This window comes from Dermacentor albipictus, chromosome 3, assembly GCF_038994185.2.
Source record: "Dermacentor albipictus isolate Rhodes 1998 colony chromosome 3, USDA_Dalb.pri_finalv2, whole genome shotgun sequence".
Lineage (NCBI taxonomy): Eukaryota > Metazoa > Arthropoda > Arachnida > Ixodida > Ixodidae > Dermacentor > Dermacentor albipictus.
Window position 1 is genome coordinate 25736029 of NC_091823.1, and position 19222 is coordinate 25755250.

Here is a 19222-nt window from a genome sequence, read left to right on the forward strand (position 1 = left end):
AAATTATCATGTGCGAATGTCTCGTAGTAGCTAAGCGGTCAGCGCGCTCGACTCTTGAGGGCGTTTTGCCGCAAGGGACGGTGCTCTTTCGATCTTGATCGAGTCCGATTGGGATCAAAGTTCTCGATCATGATTGGCTTCTTGCCTCAGGAATAATGTGGGGCGCAAGCTTAAAAACCAACAGAAGGAACAAGAGGAGACAGAAAGAGCGCCAATTTTGCAGCGATATTAATTTCATTCCAGAAAGCGCCAATATAAAGCGCGTCCGAGCTAATGTTAGCCAAGCTGTTCAACGAAAAAATATATTAAGAAGCACGGTGCAAGATATAATTCTACAACGTCCGGCGTTCAGTTGTCAGAACGCTGATGACCGAACAACGCAGGTTTTATAGTTGTATCTTTCACGGTGTTTCTTTAAATCCCTTTTTTTTCTGAACAGCTTGGCTAACGTTAGCTGGGACATATGGTATAGACACAGGATATACATGTGCAAAACTATTGCACTCGTCGCACAAGCAGTAATGCTGTCAAGATAGTTTCAAATCGCAAGGCAAGCTATCACAAGCCAGAGTAACTATCAACAAACGGAATGTAAAAATTGAAATTTGCTTTTGTGAAGTGAAGTCAACGGAACGCTAATACTGAAATCACAATTTCTCTTCGTCTCAAAGGATTCTAGCGATTTACGAGCCAACGAATCCCGGCTCTTTCCTAGTAGCCGCGTATTATGAAAGTGCGGCACATAGCCGCACGAGGCGCAGTGCAAGGGTAGGTGTGACGCTGTTTCATTCCTAATCGATAAACTATGTTCCCTTGAATCGCCATTAGTGCAGCGTTCTGTTTTACCTATATAGACTCTGCCACAGCTCAGAGGTATCTCATAGATTATGGCCATGGCGCAAGGCGGAAAAGTCCTGGCGTGCCTCTTCTCGCACACATGCCTAGTGCTTCGGGAGGAAATGGTGACCTCATTGCGCAAACTGTGTAAGGGAGGCACTCACTGTTGAGAAATCGGATCCCGATCGGGCTCGATCGCGATTGGATAGGTATACCGTGAGGCATCCCCGTTAGACACCCAGTAGAGCGGAGCATGGTGGCCAGTTCTTCCTTATATGGCGAAGTGGCCTAATGAGGACGGGGCCATGACAACAGCGGAACGGAAATAATGGACGGACAGACATAGCAAGCCTTGTTTCGCAACTTTAACTGTGGTCTCATTAATTTTTTTTTATATTTCTGCAAACCCTATATAGACATGTAGAGACAAAGAACAGGGTCAATGGTTAGCAGCGGAACTACACGATACTGTAAGGATTTTAAAGTTCAGTGTTTAGTGTCTTCTCTCCGTTGTGCTTTCATTTGTTTCTTTTTCTTTTTTTTTGCAGCGAAGATGTTAAGGGGAGTTAAACAGTAAAGTTAAACAGTAAACAGCAACAGTAAGTTAAACAGTAAAGGCCGGCGCACACCGGTGCGCTCGGTATCAAATGTTAATAAAAAATAGTCCCAGTGCAAAACTTTATTGCGATAACATTATAGGTAGACTACCGCCCATTTTAGAGGTATCATCGGCAGGCCTAAAGGTCAATCTCGAAGACAGTGGAGCCTGAAAAATGTGGGCCGATCCAGTCTATTGCAGTTTATCCAGTTTATTCAGTCTATCCAGTATATACTGTCAATCCGGTCTATTGCAGTGTGTCGCAGTCTATCGGGTCTATTGAGGTCTATTGAAGTCTATTGCAGTCTATTGAAGTCTATTGCAGACTATTGCAGTCTATTGAAGTCTATTGCAGACTATTGCAGTCTATTGCAGTCTATCGCAGTCTATAGCAGTATATCCAGTCGACTGCAGTCGGATGCCGCGTCTCAATCTGCTAGCTGCCACTAGGGAAGAATTCGAGAAACTGGCGCGTGGCCTATGCGCCAGACGTTTCAAAGGGCGGCTTTGACACGACAGAAGCATCCGTGTGATCGTGGAGTAATGATGAGAGCATTGGGCTGCTCTGCTAGAGCTGGAAGACAGTGGTTCGATCCCGCAGTCGCTCACGCATTTCCTTATCGCATTATAGGCGGATTTCACCTATTTTGGAGGAATCTAAATGAAAATTCGAGATGTATTGAAGTGTGCACCGTAAGATAATTTACTAGACTGCTTTGTTGTGACTGTATGTGCTAATATATTTACACGATGTATATACCACCCGCTGACTAGACAATGTGTTATTAGGCAACAGTATTGTTTGTACTTTTGAGACTTTCGACTACATAAGTGTGGAGATATTTGCCATGTATATTGTATGTACCCGCTGACCCGCTGACTAGAAAATGTGTTATTAGGCGACAGTATCGTTTCTACTTTTGAGACTTTCGACTACATAGGTGTGGAGACATTTGCCATAGTCTTCCTGTGGAAACGTTGCTTTATATGTCCTGGTGCTTGTGTGAAATGATTATTTGATATGTAACCGTGAACCCTGAATGATGTATGACGGAACCACCCAAGAGATAAGGAGTAGCCGGCGCCTTAAATTGCGCGCCAACATCTCCTTATATCATATCAATAAAAAAAAAAGATAATTTACACCCTTAGATATGAATGAGGGTGTAAATCCGTTTCCAACTCACACCTTTACACCCAAAAACGGTATAGATACAACGAACAGCGCAAAGTGCTAGCAGCGGAACGATAATGTACTGCAAGGATTTTATGCATTATGTTTTCACAGAAGGAATTAGAGCCTGCAGATGTTGTCGATCATGAAGACCGCTTGAAATTTTGAGAAAGCTCTCATGCCCCGACTTCTCAGCGGTTCTATAAAGTTTGAGTACAAATATTGCGAGAAATGCCCTTAGCAGCTTGCCGAGTAAAATTTACTAGAGGCTCGCGGCTCGTTACTCACCCAAGAGGCAGTCGAAACATCACGCCCGGTCGTCCGGGCTCATAATCGCCTGTAAGGAAATATCGCGAAAGCTCTCCACTGGCGGATTCAGACGGCGTTCAGATGGCCTGTTTGAGTGATCTGGAGGTACGGGGATCGCGGCGTTAAAGAAAAGAAATGCACGAAAGATAGATAAATATTATTGATTGTTGATAACATAAGATTCAAAGGGTGCAAATTTTTATTAGTGTATTTCACACGTTGCTTCCTACGTACAGTCGCGGACAGAATAAAATGGACCACGGGATCTCCGAAAACGTTCAATTCCCGAGCAGCCTGTAGCAGTAACCAGCAAAACTGCCCACGACAACGTTGTTAGCATATTCTAGTCGAGGTCCAAAATGCAAATACCAGATTGCGTTGTGAGGTTGCGGAGATATTCAGCTTTTTCTTAGATTTCATGGTCCATAATATTCTGTCCGCGACTGTACATGTCATGCTAATGTTTCCGTGGGCTCAAGTGACGTTGAGTTATTGACGCTTTATACTGTTCTCGGCAGATAAAAAAGACAGGTTAGTAACTAGGATTCTTCGACATTGATAGCATTTCTTGTCAGACTGTTCTCCACCTTGTCTTTATTTACGGTATTGTACCGAGAAAAAGCTCGTGATCAAAATCTTAAACGCACCATTCTTAAGCGTTCTCTAAGGGTCTCAATATATTAACATTAAACTGAGCTTTCCACTTCATCGGGGTGAATTGGCAGGCAGGCTGCATCTTATCAGCATTTCAGCGGCCCAGCAGGACCCGTTGATCAGCTGTGACGATGCTGACGTTAGCATCATAGCAAGGAGAACTACGATGTTATACGTGAAATATATAAGTGAAATGGGAAAACAAATTGAGGCAATTAACACAATCGGTGCGCATTGAATGCCCGTTGCAGGGGCATGTTACAGTCCATTCCACCGTCATCGCAACGAATGGAGGAATACGGGGGCAACTGTGGGCGTGAAATTCTGCCATGGATGTTGTGTATTCTCGTTTGTCTTATGTCTCCTCCTGGGCACTTGATTCTTGACTAGTTACCGTGATGGGCACGTGCCACAGTTGAGAACCATGATTAACACAATCATTATCATCATTGTTATCATCCTAATCGTTGCCATAAGCAACAATCTACCCGGGAATTTGGAGCCTATATGGTTGCTCCGTGTAGTGAACCACGAGGCTAAAAACTCGAGAGATCACGCGTGAGGGTAAAAAATCATGGGAAATTCTGCAGCCTCGAGTTGCCTGCATGAAGCCTACCTCTGAGATTTACATATTGCTTCTGTCTTATGACACCTTCGAGACGACACTGATATCGTTTTACTTTCGTTCCAGTGTCAAGCCTACTATGATATATGTCGATGAGACAGATCCAGATGAAGGTAAGTGGACGTCAATTAATGGAGCCATTTAACGCGTCAATCGACTGAGTCCGTGCGCCTCTATCACTGCTTAATTAGAATTTAAACATGGTGGTGTTCGATTTGGATGAGCCTAATATACAATCACCTGTGTATTACTGGTTAAGTATTTAGAGTGGGAATTGTGGAAGCGCAGCAAAATATAGACACAATGCGCACAGCCTAGGGATGTACAAGAAAGTTCTGTGTACGTCTTCTCTGAGCAGCCTTTCCATGGTGAAGTCTAAATGATTTGTCCAACTGATGATATCGCGGAGAGTTAACACAATCTTTAATAGGTGTGTAAATATTGGCTGTACTGTTGCATCGTGTTTTAGAGCACGATACAGCAGTTTGAAAGATGCACCAAAAACGATCACTTGGGCCCTCTTTATCAGCTTTTCGGGAAAACTGGCACAGAAGGAAATCACATTTTATTTGTATTTACAACCAGTCCATCTTTCCTTATTGCTTGGTAATTGTTCTGGTATCGTTATGGGGACTCCCGGTACCATTGACGAAGACGAGTTTACTGTCAACTGGTCATATTTAGCGAAAATTGGACGAAGTTGTCACAGAGACCCTTAGTGAACTTTCAACTATCTATGATTGCGTAACTGGAGTTTAATTGTTAGTAATGCGTGGTCACCGGTAGAAAATCAAACGGCGGATATGCCGTGGTGTCTAACCGGTACATGTGGATACGATGGGTCACTAACGCAGTTGGATAACGTCTGGTGTCGTGAGTGGTAAGTTGTGACTACGCTCTTTTCTTGAATATGAATTTGCAACCCGTTGTTCTTTTTTTGTGGGCGGGGGGGGGGGGTGGAGGTGGCATCATGCTGTTATGCCATAAGGCGCCGGGACACGTGTCAAGCTGTTTTGACAGGTTGTTGTTTCGACTTTTCATTTCAAAAAAATGAATTAGAACTTGAAATTTGAGGTTCTGAGCTAGTACGTAATTGGAATAATGTTTTGCTGGTGCGTTAGTAATCTGTTTTGCTCTATAGTACTCAGTTTTCATGAGCCGGATGCTTAGGCAACACGCAAGATGAAGTGTTTCAATGGTTGTTGTTGCAGAAATGAATAGAAAAGATTGGCTGTCTGCATAAATCCACTGTGTTATTTCGAAACGCAGAATGATATTTGACAAACACCTTAATGGTCCCTGATTTTATATATAGAATGAAATCCCTGGAGAATACATTAAATGTGCCTGTTTTTTAGCTGGTAATGACTAAGATCTCTTGCCAGGTAAGAAGATAACCGGACTGTAGGTTTCTCGTACTTTTCGTTTTACTAAGTATCCATGCTATGAAATTAAATGGATGTAACCATGCATAATTCAGGTACTACGTTCTTCCGCGATAGATAGGGATGGAATTTGTCAGCTGAATGTCCATGTAATGTTATTAATATCACTTTATTAAATCTTTTCTATATATTCAACATTTAGCTCCGAGCCAGCTCGTATTTTATTTAGAAATGCTAGAAATTGGTTTTCGTGTGTAACAGTGTAAACTGATTAATTTTATGAAATGAGTTAAATCTCACGTTTACTCAGCTTCAGTTCTTGTTATTGCACTGAATTCTTGCTATTAACTTAATAAAAATAATGACAATTGTCTATCAAATCTTTCTTTCTCTTTGTGCGAAGGATTTGACATGGTAAGCTGTTGCTTCAGATTCCATGATTTGCTTTCTTTTAATTCACTTGCCGAATAAATGAATGAAATATATTCGCAGTGCATGTTGTATCATAGTCACACTTAGTACCTTTACATATGTAGTAAAAGGTGTTTTAGTTTAAGCGGGATTTGCACAAGGTTAAAATATGGTTTGTTCTGCAATGTATATGCATATAGACTGTGCATATAGACCTTGAGTTTCTGTTTAGACGAACATGAAAGAAGTGTAAAGAAATAATTCAGTACAATATAGTAATCAAAACTATCACAACGCTTCGTTTTATTTCGTACCGCTGACTTAACTGCGGCGCTGATCGCCAGCTATCATCCAAGTTTTTGTATGTTATGGGAATGGTCTTGGCGAACGTGTTCGCTTTGTAATGCCATTATTCTAAAAATAAAAGACAAGCGGTAGTGTTACATGTAAGCGAATGCTCATAGGTGTCTAAGTGCCCGTTAAGCTTCTGCCGCATTTTGCTGCACTGCTCAACTCAAGTATACGCATAGAGCGAACAAAATAGGCTTGGTAGTCATCTACGTGCTTATTCTGGGGACATAGAAATGTTGCTGCTATCATTTCATTTACAGAGCCCGAGCCTCCCTTCGAGCCTAGGCAAATAAAGTTAAAGAAGAACCAGGATGTCAATACTGAATACAAGCTCAGGGATGAATTGGGAAGGTAAGTGAATGTGAATCATGTCGAAAATTTGCCACGCTGCATATTCTCTTGTGGTGACCTATTTTGCATTACAGTCGTGAATTTTCCTGAAGCTTCAGGAAACTCTCCAGACGGAATAGATAAACCATTGCAGGGTGGATTGGAATGTACTCTTCAAAGCCTGTCCCCTCGGGCACGGCAGGCAACCAAAAATCTCGATTGACCAGTCCTTCATGGTCGCTTAGTTTCTTTCTGGACTGCTTCATTTTTTAGAAGTTACGCTCTGCAAGCTCCGAAACTCCGTGGTATTGCAGTGGACAAGTTAACTGCGAATGAAAGAATTCAGAACCTATTATCAGACTTAGAAGGTGGTTGTGATTGAGGCAGAGCAAGTAATAGCACAGGTGACTGCAACTTGCGACGTGCGATTATCACTGCTTGTGAAGTGTCAACCACCTATGCAGGTATTTAGTGACCATCAACCAAAGTATTACTTTTTGTCTCTTCATGTTTGAAAAGCTTTATACAGATTGGTAGCTTTTTCTGTACCGCAACGTAAACACGGAAATTCTTGGTTTATGTCGTACTCGTTTTTCGCAGACTTTGTTATGCAGCGCAGTATGAAAAAAAATTGAAAAGGCGGTGCTAGGAGAATCACCGAATTATATTGCGGTCAAATATCGGTATCAATGTTCGAGTCAAGTATGGGCGTTTGCAGTTTTTGAAGAGGGCGAGTTGCAGCTTTCAGCTCTCCCTCGATAAGCGTGTTTTACATTTGGTAGCGGCGGGCGATAAATTTTTGTGAAGGATAAATTTCAGTGTTATGGAAAGTCTGGTAAGTATTCAGTTACCCAACCCTGCGTTTCTGATTATGCGAATAATGAAATTGTTATTTCGTGGTAATTACCTAAGCTTGGCGGAACGCCAGTGTCTCGAATGGATGAGTCGATGAAGAAAGCTGACAAAAATGGAGGAACGCGTTACAGGGCATAAAAAGTGTCACACTCGTACCTTAATGCTCTTGCAGTAGTTTTGTTCCAATTTTAGCTTGAAACAGTCACTGAACTTACGTCACACCGAAGCATTACTCACTGTAAGAGGAGTGCTGTATTGCGTAGTTGCCCAACCTGAGATCAGCGAGCTGTTGCGGATGTCACGCTTTGGCCCCGCCCTTTCTACACTGTAAAATTATTTGCATCCTTAAAATCGAATAAGGGTGTAGAATGATCTGTGACTCACACCCTTAAAACTAAAGAGGGTGTAAGGGTGTGACCTATGGACCGCTTTACATCTTAACTCACTTTTAAAGGTGTAATCTATTTTACTCTGCAATCATGAGAGGAAGGGCCCTTAGAGGTTGTTGAATAAAATGACGGCGGTTACATTCGCACAACCATCTGTGCGGGCGCATCGCAGGCAAATGGCGCACAACGAAAGCCAATCGTGAGTTGCCTACTAGCAGACATGTGAACTGCCATCGATTTTTCAGACAGGTTGCTTACGGCGCTGAATATTACTTGAAGGTGATTGAAAACGACAAGAGCAAATGTGCTGTTTTTGTAACTGCTTCCTAGTGACGAGGACACATCGCCAGCGCCGCGCACAGGAGGATTAAGGGCAGAATGTGGACAACGTTGAGAGGACGAACAGCACACAGATCAGGGAGCTCTTCACACTTTGTCGTTAGCAAGGAAACCGCGGAAATGCTGTCAAGATCTTGGTCGCAGTTGGGAGGAGTCAGCGATCTTTTTTTTGTGTGCGATCAATTGGTAATAGGAAGTTTGCATAACGGCGAGGAAGGTCAACGCTGGCAAATTCGCTGTGCGGAGCTCTTAGTGGAGTGTAGAGAACGAAGCGAAGCCTTGCAGTTTGTGACAACGCGTACGCTCTTTTAAATGCGTGAACATTTCTATGGTTACCCAACGAGAAAAGTATCCGTCCGTCACTCCTTCGCGTACGACGATCGCTTTCAAGATAGAGCCAGCCAGCTGAGGAAGACGACGACGAACGCGCCAGAAGTGGCACGAGCGCGTCTCTGTGACCACGTGACGTGTGCGATTGGGCACGCTGTAGGCCCACCTTTAGTAAGCCAGAACTGTGGAGCAGCCGTGGCTACGGATCGAAACGGTATCAGCCGAACTTAACGGTTAGGTGTTGCAACCGCGCATTTCCGTTTCACAATTCCTTCACAGTCATTCTCGCAATTATACCAAACACACCAGCGCACGACCATTCAACACCACGTCGTTACTACGAAATGTTTACGCATCATTCAGGTAACTCCCTGAGGATATTCTATGTATTTTTTATCTTCCTCCAGAACACTGCCTTAGACCAGGCAGCCTATTTGCATCTTACTTTGCGTACTATGCGTGAGTGGGTACTTTCATGTGTCACCCTTGTCATCTGGAGTAGTATGCAAGGCTTACAGCCAGGCAGACATCTCTATAGCATCCGTTAAATAATGACTGTCTCACGCGGTATGTGGTCGTAGTGATCTCGGGAGCTGAGAAATGGCGAAAATCAGGAATGTCGACGCCTATAGTAGATGCGTGGCTTACCGACAATCCATTGCCTAAATCTATAGCAAGCACTCTTGGCTGTGCAGGGGCAAATTCGGCACGGTGTACCGCTGCGAGGAGAAAAAGACGGGCCGGATCCTGGCGGCCAAGTTCATCCTGACTCAGCGGGCAGAGGACCGCGCCGACGTGGAGCGCGAGGTGGAGATCATGCGCTCGCTCCAGCACCCACGCCTGCTCCAGCTATACGATGCCTTCGACGACTCCAAGAAGCAGATGATCCTCATTCTGGAGTTGTGAGTCGTCAGTAATGGAGTCTGACTGGGGAGTTGAACTGCTTGTGGCGTTTCTTTCTTGCTCGCAGGCGTTGTCACGTTGTTTCGTTGTCAGGGTTCTATCTGCTCTTCCTCGCAGAAGGAGAAAGAATCGCTTTGAACGGGCCCATGATAGACACAGTCGTCGTGAGGCCTAACGGGATCATGTTTTATGCGAATGCTTGCTTGTTTATTTGTTTCAGTGCCTTGGAAATGCATGCTAGGTCTGCCTTCGTCCCCAAGCCACGGATGTTGCCTACGCAATGTTTGTAACTGGCAAGAAAAGAAATCTCAATCATGATGAATTCTGACTTCTGTGCTTGAGTTAACCTGAAGGTGGCCGTACTTACCCACCTGAGCTGAATACGAACCAGTGCAGTGGACAGTCGTACCTATGGCTCTGGTGCCGTGAAAGCTGTTTAAGCTTGTAGCCCCTAAACGTACAGAAAAAGAAAGTTAAATTGCCGTGTCTCCGAAGTATTTAAAACAGCCCATCACATTGCTCAGTAACGCTGAAAGTTGAATAGATTCGAACAAAGCTAGTGCTAAAGAAATCCGCACTCACCGTTGCATTCTGTATGAGTAACTACAGCGAATGTCGAAGGGAAGCTTTATTCCCTTGGAAAGTAATTGCTATGCGAGATAGAACGAAATGACACAAGGATAGGATAGGAATAAACTTTATTTGTCCAGCAGTTGATGTTGGTGCCCGGGGCTAGGCTGCCAGTGGACCATCGCCCGAGGAAGATCTTTCGAGATCCTCGACAACGGCCCTGGCCCGCTGGACGGCCCACTCCTGGTCTTCGGGTGCCTCGCTGAGGAGGGCGGCTTGCCATCTCTCAGCGAGGCGCCCCGCTTCAGAGGGTTCCGCTGTTGTATTCCCCCTGCCTCTTTGTCCTTGTTCCACGTGGCGTTGGCATTCCCAAAGCACATGGGCCATATCAGCCCGTTCGTGCTCGCACCACGGGCAGCCGGGCGACGGGTGCAGCGCGGGCCACAGGCGGTGCAGGTGGTAGGGGTTGGTGAAAGTGCCCGTCTGCAACCGTCTCAGGTCGACCGCCTGGGACCTGTCTAGACGCCCGTGGGGTTCTGGATATTTTCTTCTTTCTTTCCGATAGTGACCAATCACCTCTCTGTACGTTGCCGGAAACTCCCTGACATCGCAGTCGGCGTCCGCGTGATCCCCAGCTCCGTCCGCCGCGATTTGTGTTGTATTGGTAACAACAGCGGCCGCGCCAGACGGGGTGGCAGCCGCCGTCGCCGTCGCTCCTCCGCTGGGGTCCCGCACAACAACGGCAGCGGCTGCCCTCTGGGTGACCACGTCGCGGCGGGTAAGCTGCCTCGCGACGAGGTGGGCGCGCTCGTTGTGGTTGGGTGGAGTGTCGTTGCGTCTTCGGCCGTTAGCAATGTTGGTGTCATAGTTGCTGTTACTGCCAAGCTCCCCGACGTGCGCGGGGAACCACTTGAGGGACTTGTTTGTAATGGTGCCGGATCCGAAGTCCCCGGCCCGGGCGTTGAGCATACGCGCCACATCCGCGGACACCCAACCTTTGATGTAATTCCGAATCGCTGATTTGGAGTCGCTGATAATCAGGCTATCCTCTGCACCTCCGTGGAGTACCGCGAGGGCTATGGCCATCTCTTCCGCTGCTTCGGCCGACGGCAGCCTCGCTGATGCCGTGACTCGGATCGTTCCCTTTGTATCTATGACGGCCATGGAAAAGGCGGGCGCCGCCGCCGTCGGTCGGCCGTGTTGATGTTGCCGTTGTTGCTGCTGCCGTTGTTGTCGTAGTAAGAGTAAGGGCGGTGGTGCTGGTAACTGCGGCTCGCCTCGCACATTCCCTTGTAGCGGCGGTGGTGGTCGACTTTCCTCGTCGCCATCAGAGTCACCGACTGGCCGCGGGTACCTCGCTGCATCGACGAAGAGGACGCCTTCTTGTCTTCCATGCTTCTCGAGGATTGCTACCGCCCTGCGTATACGTCTTTGCACGTCATGCACCGGGTGCATATTCTTCGGCATGTTTTCCGTCTGTATGGCGTCCCTGACTTCCGGTAGCAGTGATTCTTTCAGTCCACGCGCCTCGTGATATCCAATCCCGAGCAAGTCCAGGATTCGTCTTCCCGTTACGGTGCTCGACAGCCTCTCCAGCTGCGCGATTCTCTGCGCCTCGGCGATCTCCTCGAGCGTGTTGTGTACGCCCAACTCGAGGAGCCTGTGGGTTGGCGTGTACTGGGGTACTCCCAGGGCAGTCTTGAACGCCCTGCGGATCGCCACGTTCAGCTTGTCGGTTTCGCTCCTGTTCCAGTCGGCGTATGCGGCGACGTACGCTATGTGGCTCAGCGCGTACGCCTGTATCAGCCTCGTAACGTTTTGTTCCTTCATTCCTTTTTTCTTGTTCGCGACCCGCCGCACGAGGTGTGTGGCGGCGGCCATTTTCTTCTGCAGTCGGGCAACCAGCTCGCGGTTGGCACCGTTCTCTTCCAGCCACAGGCCGAGCACTCGCAACTTGGACACCGTCGGTATTTGGGTCCCCTCCCTCGTCGTGACGCGGACGCCCAAACGACGAGCGTCTAGCACGGCCTGCGGAAGGGGTCCTTTCTTGCGCGGCCTGTGGAGCAGGATCTCCGACTTGTCGGGTGAGCAGACGAGTCCCGTGTCTTCGAGGTGCCGCTCCACCTCCCGGACGGCCCGCTGCAGTCGGTCTTGCATTTCGCCGACGCTCGTGTTCTCCGTGGTCCACACCGTCACGTCATCTGCGTATATGGTATGATTGATGCCCTCGATTGCCTCAAGACGCTCCGGCAGGCCGATCATGACGAGGTTGAAAAGCATGGGGGAGAGTACGGAGCCCTGCGGCGTTCCCGCACCACCCATTCGGACCGTTCGTGGTGAAGCCCCGTCGATCTTGACTGTCGCCTCGCGCCCATTCAAGAAGCTGCTGACATATCGGTGGAACCTCGCCCCGAGATCGAGTCGGCTGATCTTGTCCAGTATGGCCATGTGCTTCACAGTGTCGAAGGCGCTCTTGAGGTCTAGCCCGAGTAGGGCGCGCACGTGCGTGCTCGGAGCGTTCACGACCTGTTCCTTGATCTGCAGCATGGCGTCCTGCGTTGAAAGGCCCTTCCGGAAACCGATGATGTGGGTGCCGAAGGCGTCCTGTTTCTCGAGCAGCGTCGTCACCCTGTTAAGGCAGGCATGCTCCATCACTTTCCCGACACAGGACGTGAGGGAGATCGGCCTCATGTTTCGGACCTCCAGTGGTTTGCCCGGCTTTGGTATCAGTATAACGTCCGCGGTCTTCCACTCTTGCGGAATTCGGCCCTCCTTCCAGCACGCGTTGATGTACTCGCAGAGCTTCTCGATGGCGTCGTCATTCAGGTTCCTCAGGATCTTGTTGGTGATCCTGTCAGGACCGGGCGCCGAGTTGGTCTTCAGAAGCTGGAGGACCGTTCTAATTTCCTGCACGGAAAAGTCCGCGTCCAGCTCTTCGTTGGGAGCCCCGCAGTACTCTGGGTGACTCTGCCCTTTAGGGCGTGCGAGGTGCGTCTGCACGATCTCTTCCGCGAAGGCCTCTGGGTCGTCCTTGTACTTGTGTCGCAGCTTGGCCATCTCTGTACGGGTCGCCGTTCTGGTGCTTGCCGGGTCGAGCAGGTGCCTGAGAATCTTCCAGGTGCGTCCAACACTCATGTTCCCGTTCATCGTGTCGCACAGCTCTTGCCATTCTTGCTCGCACAGGCGGGTGCAATGCGTCTCGATCTCCCGGTTTATTTCGGCGATCTTCTTGCGTATGACACAATGACACAAGAACTGCAGGTTATTGTGAGTGCGGAATCAAAATGACACAATGACACAATGCGTATGACACAATGACACAAGAACTGCAGGTTATTGTGAGTGCGGAATCAAAATGAAAGAAATAAATCAAGCGTACAAGCTAACAAAGAATCTCTTTCATGACACTTGAGGGAAAAGTATAAAGGAAACGCAGCTGAGAAACAATACTCAGTGCCATTAGATGGTTCTCTTGGCGAAGGAGAAAAATCCGTTAGCAGAACAAGCGTCGCATGTCATAAAAAAATTGCGTGAAGGAGCAAGGGGCTACACTAAAATGAGGGCAAAGTAAGTCAAGAACGCCAGCAGCCCACATTTATATTTATTCAAAGGACCTTTCTCTCCCTCACGTTGAGAGCCTGGGTTCGGTACTTTTTTCTTCTTTCCGCGTGCCGATCGTTAACGAGGTTCTAAAAATACGAGAATTTCTGACATACACTCTCCGCACCCCAGCGTCGCAGTCCAGCAAGTGTTACTTCGCCAGGCTTTCCACACCGCACGCGTTGTTATGCAACAGCTGAGTCAGATGTTGAAATCTCAGGTCCGATCAACAAACCCTGCTTGGTCCTCGCCGCCAATTACTGTCGTTTGCCACGCTTCCCCAGTGGCACAAATAGCGGACGTGCGCAGAAGCCAACGGCTTCGTTGTGCTTTGAAAAGGTTGAGCAGGAGAACATGGAAAGAATCAGAGCCAGTGGCGGTCTAACGTCCCTTTCAGTTTGTACACGCTGCGCCTGGACAGATGACCGCTCGCGTACGCGGGACACGCGGGCTTGACATATCTTTGCGATGCTGTTGGCAAGAGACTTCTGGCGAGGAGCAGAACCCGAGAGCTCGTCATTCAACGGAAGACAAGAGCAGCAGAAGAACGCGCGCTTTGTGAGCGCGTAAAAAGCAGGTTTAGAGGACGAAGAGCATGAGAGTGGGAGGGAGAGAGAGAGAGACCATCGGCATGAGAGCTGCAGGCGTGCAGGCAGGCTCCGCGAGACTACACGGCGGCCTTGCGCGTTCTCGGGGTGAGGAGACGAAGCTTCTTCCTCCCTGTCTACCACCACAACTGCTGCTTCTGCAGCTGTCGATGTTGTTGCCGCCTGCCGCCAGATCAGCACAGCAGCACCACCGCCACTACCACCACTACCGCCACCACGGGCCGCTCGAAGTATAGTGTTCTAGAATACTCGAAGACCCGCGAAGCATGTGCGCTGGGCACGCGCACTCCGCGCGGTGTGTATTTAAAGCGATGCTCTAACCTTCAAGGGCCGGAGCGGATGCGAAGCGAGGCCCGCCGGCCTTTTGTTCGCCGCGACCCAGTGCCCGGGAGCGCTGCCAAGGAGGGGCTAGGAATAGCGGCCGCCGCGGCGCGGCCCCTGACAGCTACCAGGAGGGGAGCCCCGTCGCTCGCGCCGGTGACAGCAGCTCCTAGCAGAGAGGAGGAACGAGGCCTGCGCGCCGGCTTCGCATGCTCGCGGTTCTGTTGACCGGCGCGCATCGGAGCCAGCTAGCCTGCTGCTTGCTGGCTTCATTCACTCGGTCCCGCCGGCCGCCTGCTACGCGAACGCTGCGTGCTCGCACGACCTGTGTCTTGCCGTCCCGAAGTAGCAGAGCAGTTGCGCTTTACGTGCGTGTTCGCATTATATCCGAGGACCATAATTTGCAGCCCTTATGGGCGGCAGCAATTTTTTGCCTGGCACTGCGGGTGCTGAACTGGCTAAATGAAAAACCGAAGTAGCACGTAACGTATGCCACTGGCATACTTGCCGCCAAAGTTGGCTCGTCATAGTTTCATCAGTGACGGCCCCGTCACCAAACCCGCAGTCCTTGTATGGGTCGTGCCATAGACGGTGGTTGGGGTAGAGGGTAATTGCGCTTGCTCTAAAGCGAAGAAGGCAACCGCCGCCTGACAGCATCATCATTGTCACAACGACCGCCGGCACCAACGCCAAACAGCACCAACCATGAACTCGAGAAAGAAATGTAACATTGTGCCATAGAAATAGTTAAATAAATGCAGGGAGCCCTATGGCGAACACAACTAGGAGACCCTACACATTTATTGAGGGCATGAAGATGGCAAAGGCCAATCGGCTCTCAGGGAAATGTAAGCAAGAATGACACGTGTTAAAAAGAGGAGAGTGACACGGGGCTTTTATGGCCGGTGTCATGTTTGCTCTGCCGCTGCGACAACGCTTTACGCGCTAACCTGGAAGTGAACCCTGCTGTGCTTAACGGGACGACCGTTGTTTATGCTTTTCTTGGCATTGCGGACTCTTGCGCCGTCGGGACGTCGACACCCCGGAGCCTACGTTCTGCGCATCACGTAGGCGTTAGTGTTAGCGTTCTCAGGCCGGCTGCCAGAACTAAACAGAACGCGAGGGAAGCCAACGATCGGCACAGTCAGGTACTTATAAAATGTCGGGCATCTGCATCCGTAGCTCGAGGGATGGCCAGCCGCAACATGTTGGGCGCGAATGTTGAGCATGAGAAGCTTTTAGCTTTGCGTTATGGGCAACCTTCAAGTGACCCTGAACCAAAAGCCAGAGCCGTTATCCGGGCACTCAAACGAAAACATCCGGGCAGCTAGTCAAAACTTAAGAAAACGGGGTCTCTGGCCCCGAACCCTTTGTACAGCACCGCATCACGTACGTTAGTTTGCCCAAACACGTTACAAAAATATTGCTTCCAAGTTCTTCCCAATGCTTGTTCACAATAACGCTCAAGCTGTAACTTCTAGTATGCCGAAGTTTCATTTGTCATTTCCAATAGCGACATTCAAAAGGCAGATACAGGGCACCGTGCACTTCATTGCTATTATTTGGCGCTGAGACAGAGTTGCCTGTGCTCTTTTGAACGCCAGCGGTCCGTGAGTTCCGCGGCGCGTGTTTTGCGTCGCCTCCAGAGATGGCGCCATGCTACGTGCACCTTCTTCAGGCGCTTTAAATTCAAGTTGGGCAGCGCGCTCGGTGTTCCTGGTGTTTTTCCCTACCTATCATACCGCCTTCAGCCGATTTTCGTCTTCTAGCTGGGTAGCGTCCATATGTACCAGTACACAGTATGGTATGGCGTGGTGCGGTGTGGTGTGGTGGGGTGTGCCGTTGCAAATATGCACTACACCTATTTTAACATTGTGGATAGTATCATCTCCAGGTCCCAACCAATCTGCTTTGCCGGTTGCCATTTCATGCTTATATCTACTCTACATTACGGGGGAGCCAGCGATTTTTTTTCTTGAAGCCGCATTCTGTACTCGTCGTGCATGGCCCCTAGCAACCGCTGCCACCGAAGCCAACCGGGCCGTGTTTTCTTTGCTGCCGTTCCGTGTGACAAGCAGCGGTTGAGAGGTTTGAAACAGAGCGCAGCTGCGCATGCTATAATTTGCACCGGAGAGAGGATCGGGGCAAAGCAGTGCGCATGCCACTGTTTGGGGAAGGCTTCTTCTGTATACTCGCTCGGTACGGATCGGGTTTGAGGCCGTCCGCTACGTCTTTCTGTCGAGACATTTACGTAACCGTTTTGTTTGTTGAAGGATCGTCTCTTGTTGACTGCCTCAGCGCACGCGGCAAGGGCTCTCGTTTATGTTGCTATATTTTTTTTTTTGCTCTTCGCGTTTGAAGAGCCCGTGCCAACCAGGGCATCTGGTGCTTTGTGGGCGGCTGAGTCGTGGGCGGATGGGGGAGGTTGTCGCTTTCTCAAGTCAGAGGAAAATATAGTCCGCTGCTCGGCCGGCAGGCTACTTTCTCTTCGCGTAGGAGGCGAAAACAAATAAAGAGCGCTGAGATATTCTCCAAGGAAGGGTCGAAATATTTTGGCCCACAGTCCAGGGGGAGGTGTTGCCTGACGTCAAATAGATACCGACGTGGGCCTACGTTATTGCGCCCAGAGTAGTCGTCTCCAATTAAGGTTGCTTGGCCAATCGCCTCTCTGCTCTCTGACTCTGAATGTGAGGCTCTGAGCAGCGGCGGTCAGCAGTCATTGTTTTGGCAACTTTGCGGTCACAGGTCAAATACATTAAGGATTTCAGAATACAGCGCACTTTTACACACAGAACAAAAAACTGCGAAATGTAGGCGACCAGGTATTTCATGTGGTAAGGGCATTGGCATGGAGAAATACTGTAAACTGGCACATGAGGTCTGAGGAATCCGATTCCCTTTTCAAGCTATATAGGCGGTTCACCAGCGGTTTCTGCAGCTTTCTAGCCATCGGAATTAGAATGTCACGTCGCGAACTCGTACTAATCGACGCAGGTGGTTATTCTTGAAAAACAAATGTGCTGGTACTGAAACGAGGGAAGCAGAACAGGATAGTATGGACGTTGACGTCTCAGGTTGTACATTGCATCGAGAGGTACAGTTTCTCAATCCTTCTGTGTGGCTTGGAGATGCCCTGGCGCCATTTTCGATAGCTCTCCTGCTCGTTCCCCCCTTTTCTCGATAACAAGGATAGGTCGACTTCCATTGCAGTTTAAGTTGGCAGTTGCTTCACAATTGCGGGTATGAAAAGAAAAGAACGACACAATAATAATAACGCAACACGAATGACACAACACGGCAAATATTTCGCCAGATTCGAAAGTCCGCTTATCTCTGGACATTTATAAAGAGCTGAAGTTCGTTGCCGCTTGCGCGATCATGCCTCTTGGGTTAGACAGGCACACCGCACTGCTGGAACAATAAATCACTTATCGAAACATTCGATATAACGCCACATTCCGAGGGAGCTAAAAAGTGGCCTTAGTTTTAGCTTCCGTCCCAGTGCTCAGACCCTGGATCACCTGACTACGTGCCGTGCATTCTACAAAAATATTGCTGGTTTTCCAAACATAAAACATCACCTAGACTAGCGTTGAATGATTCGCGCCAGTGATGCTGCGCTGACGGATGGCCTGGATTAACACACAGGAAAGAAAAATGCTGTTGTGAGAGCACTCTTGCGGCGAACTCGAGATGCGGAAACGTGTTGTGGTGGCGGCCGCTTCGAAAGCAGCCCATTGCCCCACCTTCAAGACGACGTCAGCGGTAGCAAATTGACGACCGCGCGTCTTTATCCTCTCGCATAGCGTGTCTGTAGCCAACCAGGAAGTCTGGAAGGCGAGGCTTTAATTTAGTGTGACCCTCTATTTAGAGTGACCTTGCGAGGAACGCGCCAGCTAACAGCTTGGCTAAAGTCGTTTGCTTTGACACAGCCCAATGATGACATCGGCGAGGTGCTCGCAAAGTGAACAACATACACGTCTATGTTTAGCGGCTTTGAGGAGGGTGACGCTATTCACTTTACCTATTATTATTATTTTTTCTCTACCGCTAACTTTTTCGTCACCTTGTTCTTGCAGGATCGAAGGCGGTGAGCTTTTTGAGAGGGTGATTGATGACGACTTCGTGCTCACGGAGAAAGCCTGCGCTATCTTCGTGAGGCAAATATGCGAAGGTGTTGACTACATGCACTCCAAAAACATCCTCCACCTGGACATGAAGGTGAGACAAACCTCCTACCATCACGTTTCTGGCGTGGGATTCTTTACTAACCCGCCAACTCTCTTTGATGACGCATAACAGACGTGCAGCACGTGCCCTTGAAAAGATGGAAACAATTCAAGAAGAAAATAGTTACGTTTGTACCGTGTTTACTCGCGAATGTCTATGGCGTGACCCACAGCCGCAGCCGGGAAAAAACATTCCCTCCCCTCCCCTCCCCTTCACACACACACACACAAGCAGATACAGAGACATAGATAGAGATAGAGATAGAGATAGAGATAGTGACAGAGAGATATGTTATGTAAGATGAAGGAAAGAGCAGTAGGCTATGCTAACGTTGCTTTCGGACAGGCGTTATTGTCAGCTTCGAACGTCACACAGCAAAAACTTTCGAGCATCCAGAATCATT

The 19222-nt window shown here is 48.7% G+C and overlaps 1 protein-coding gene across 5 annotated transcripts in view; it reads left to right on the forward strand.

Moving 5' to 3' along the window:
• Nucleotides 1-19222, forward strand: part of LOC135903910 (myosin light chain kinase, smooth muscle-like) — a 165682-nt gene that overhangs the window by 123218 nt on the left and 23242 nt on the right. For all 5 annotated transcript variants that reach the window (XR_011512681.1, XM_070535246.1, XM_070535249.1 and 2 more), the window contains 4 exons: nt 4264-4310; nt 6605-6695; nt 9283-9489; nt 18669-18810. Coding sequence is in view for 4 of the 5 variants with exons in the window: in XM_070535246.1 (XP_070391347.1) it covers nt 4277-4310; nt 6605-6695; nt 9283-9489; nt 18669-18810 (474 nt within the window). In the remaining variant the exon portion in view is untranslated. The remainder of the gene's footprint in view (nt 1-4263; nt 4311-6604; nt 6696-9282; nt 9490-18668; nt 18811-19222) is intronic.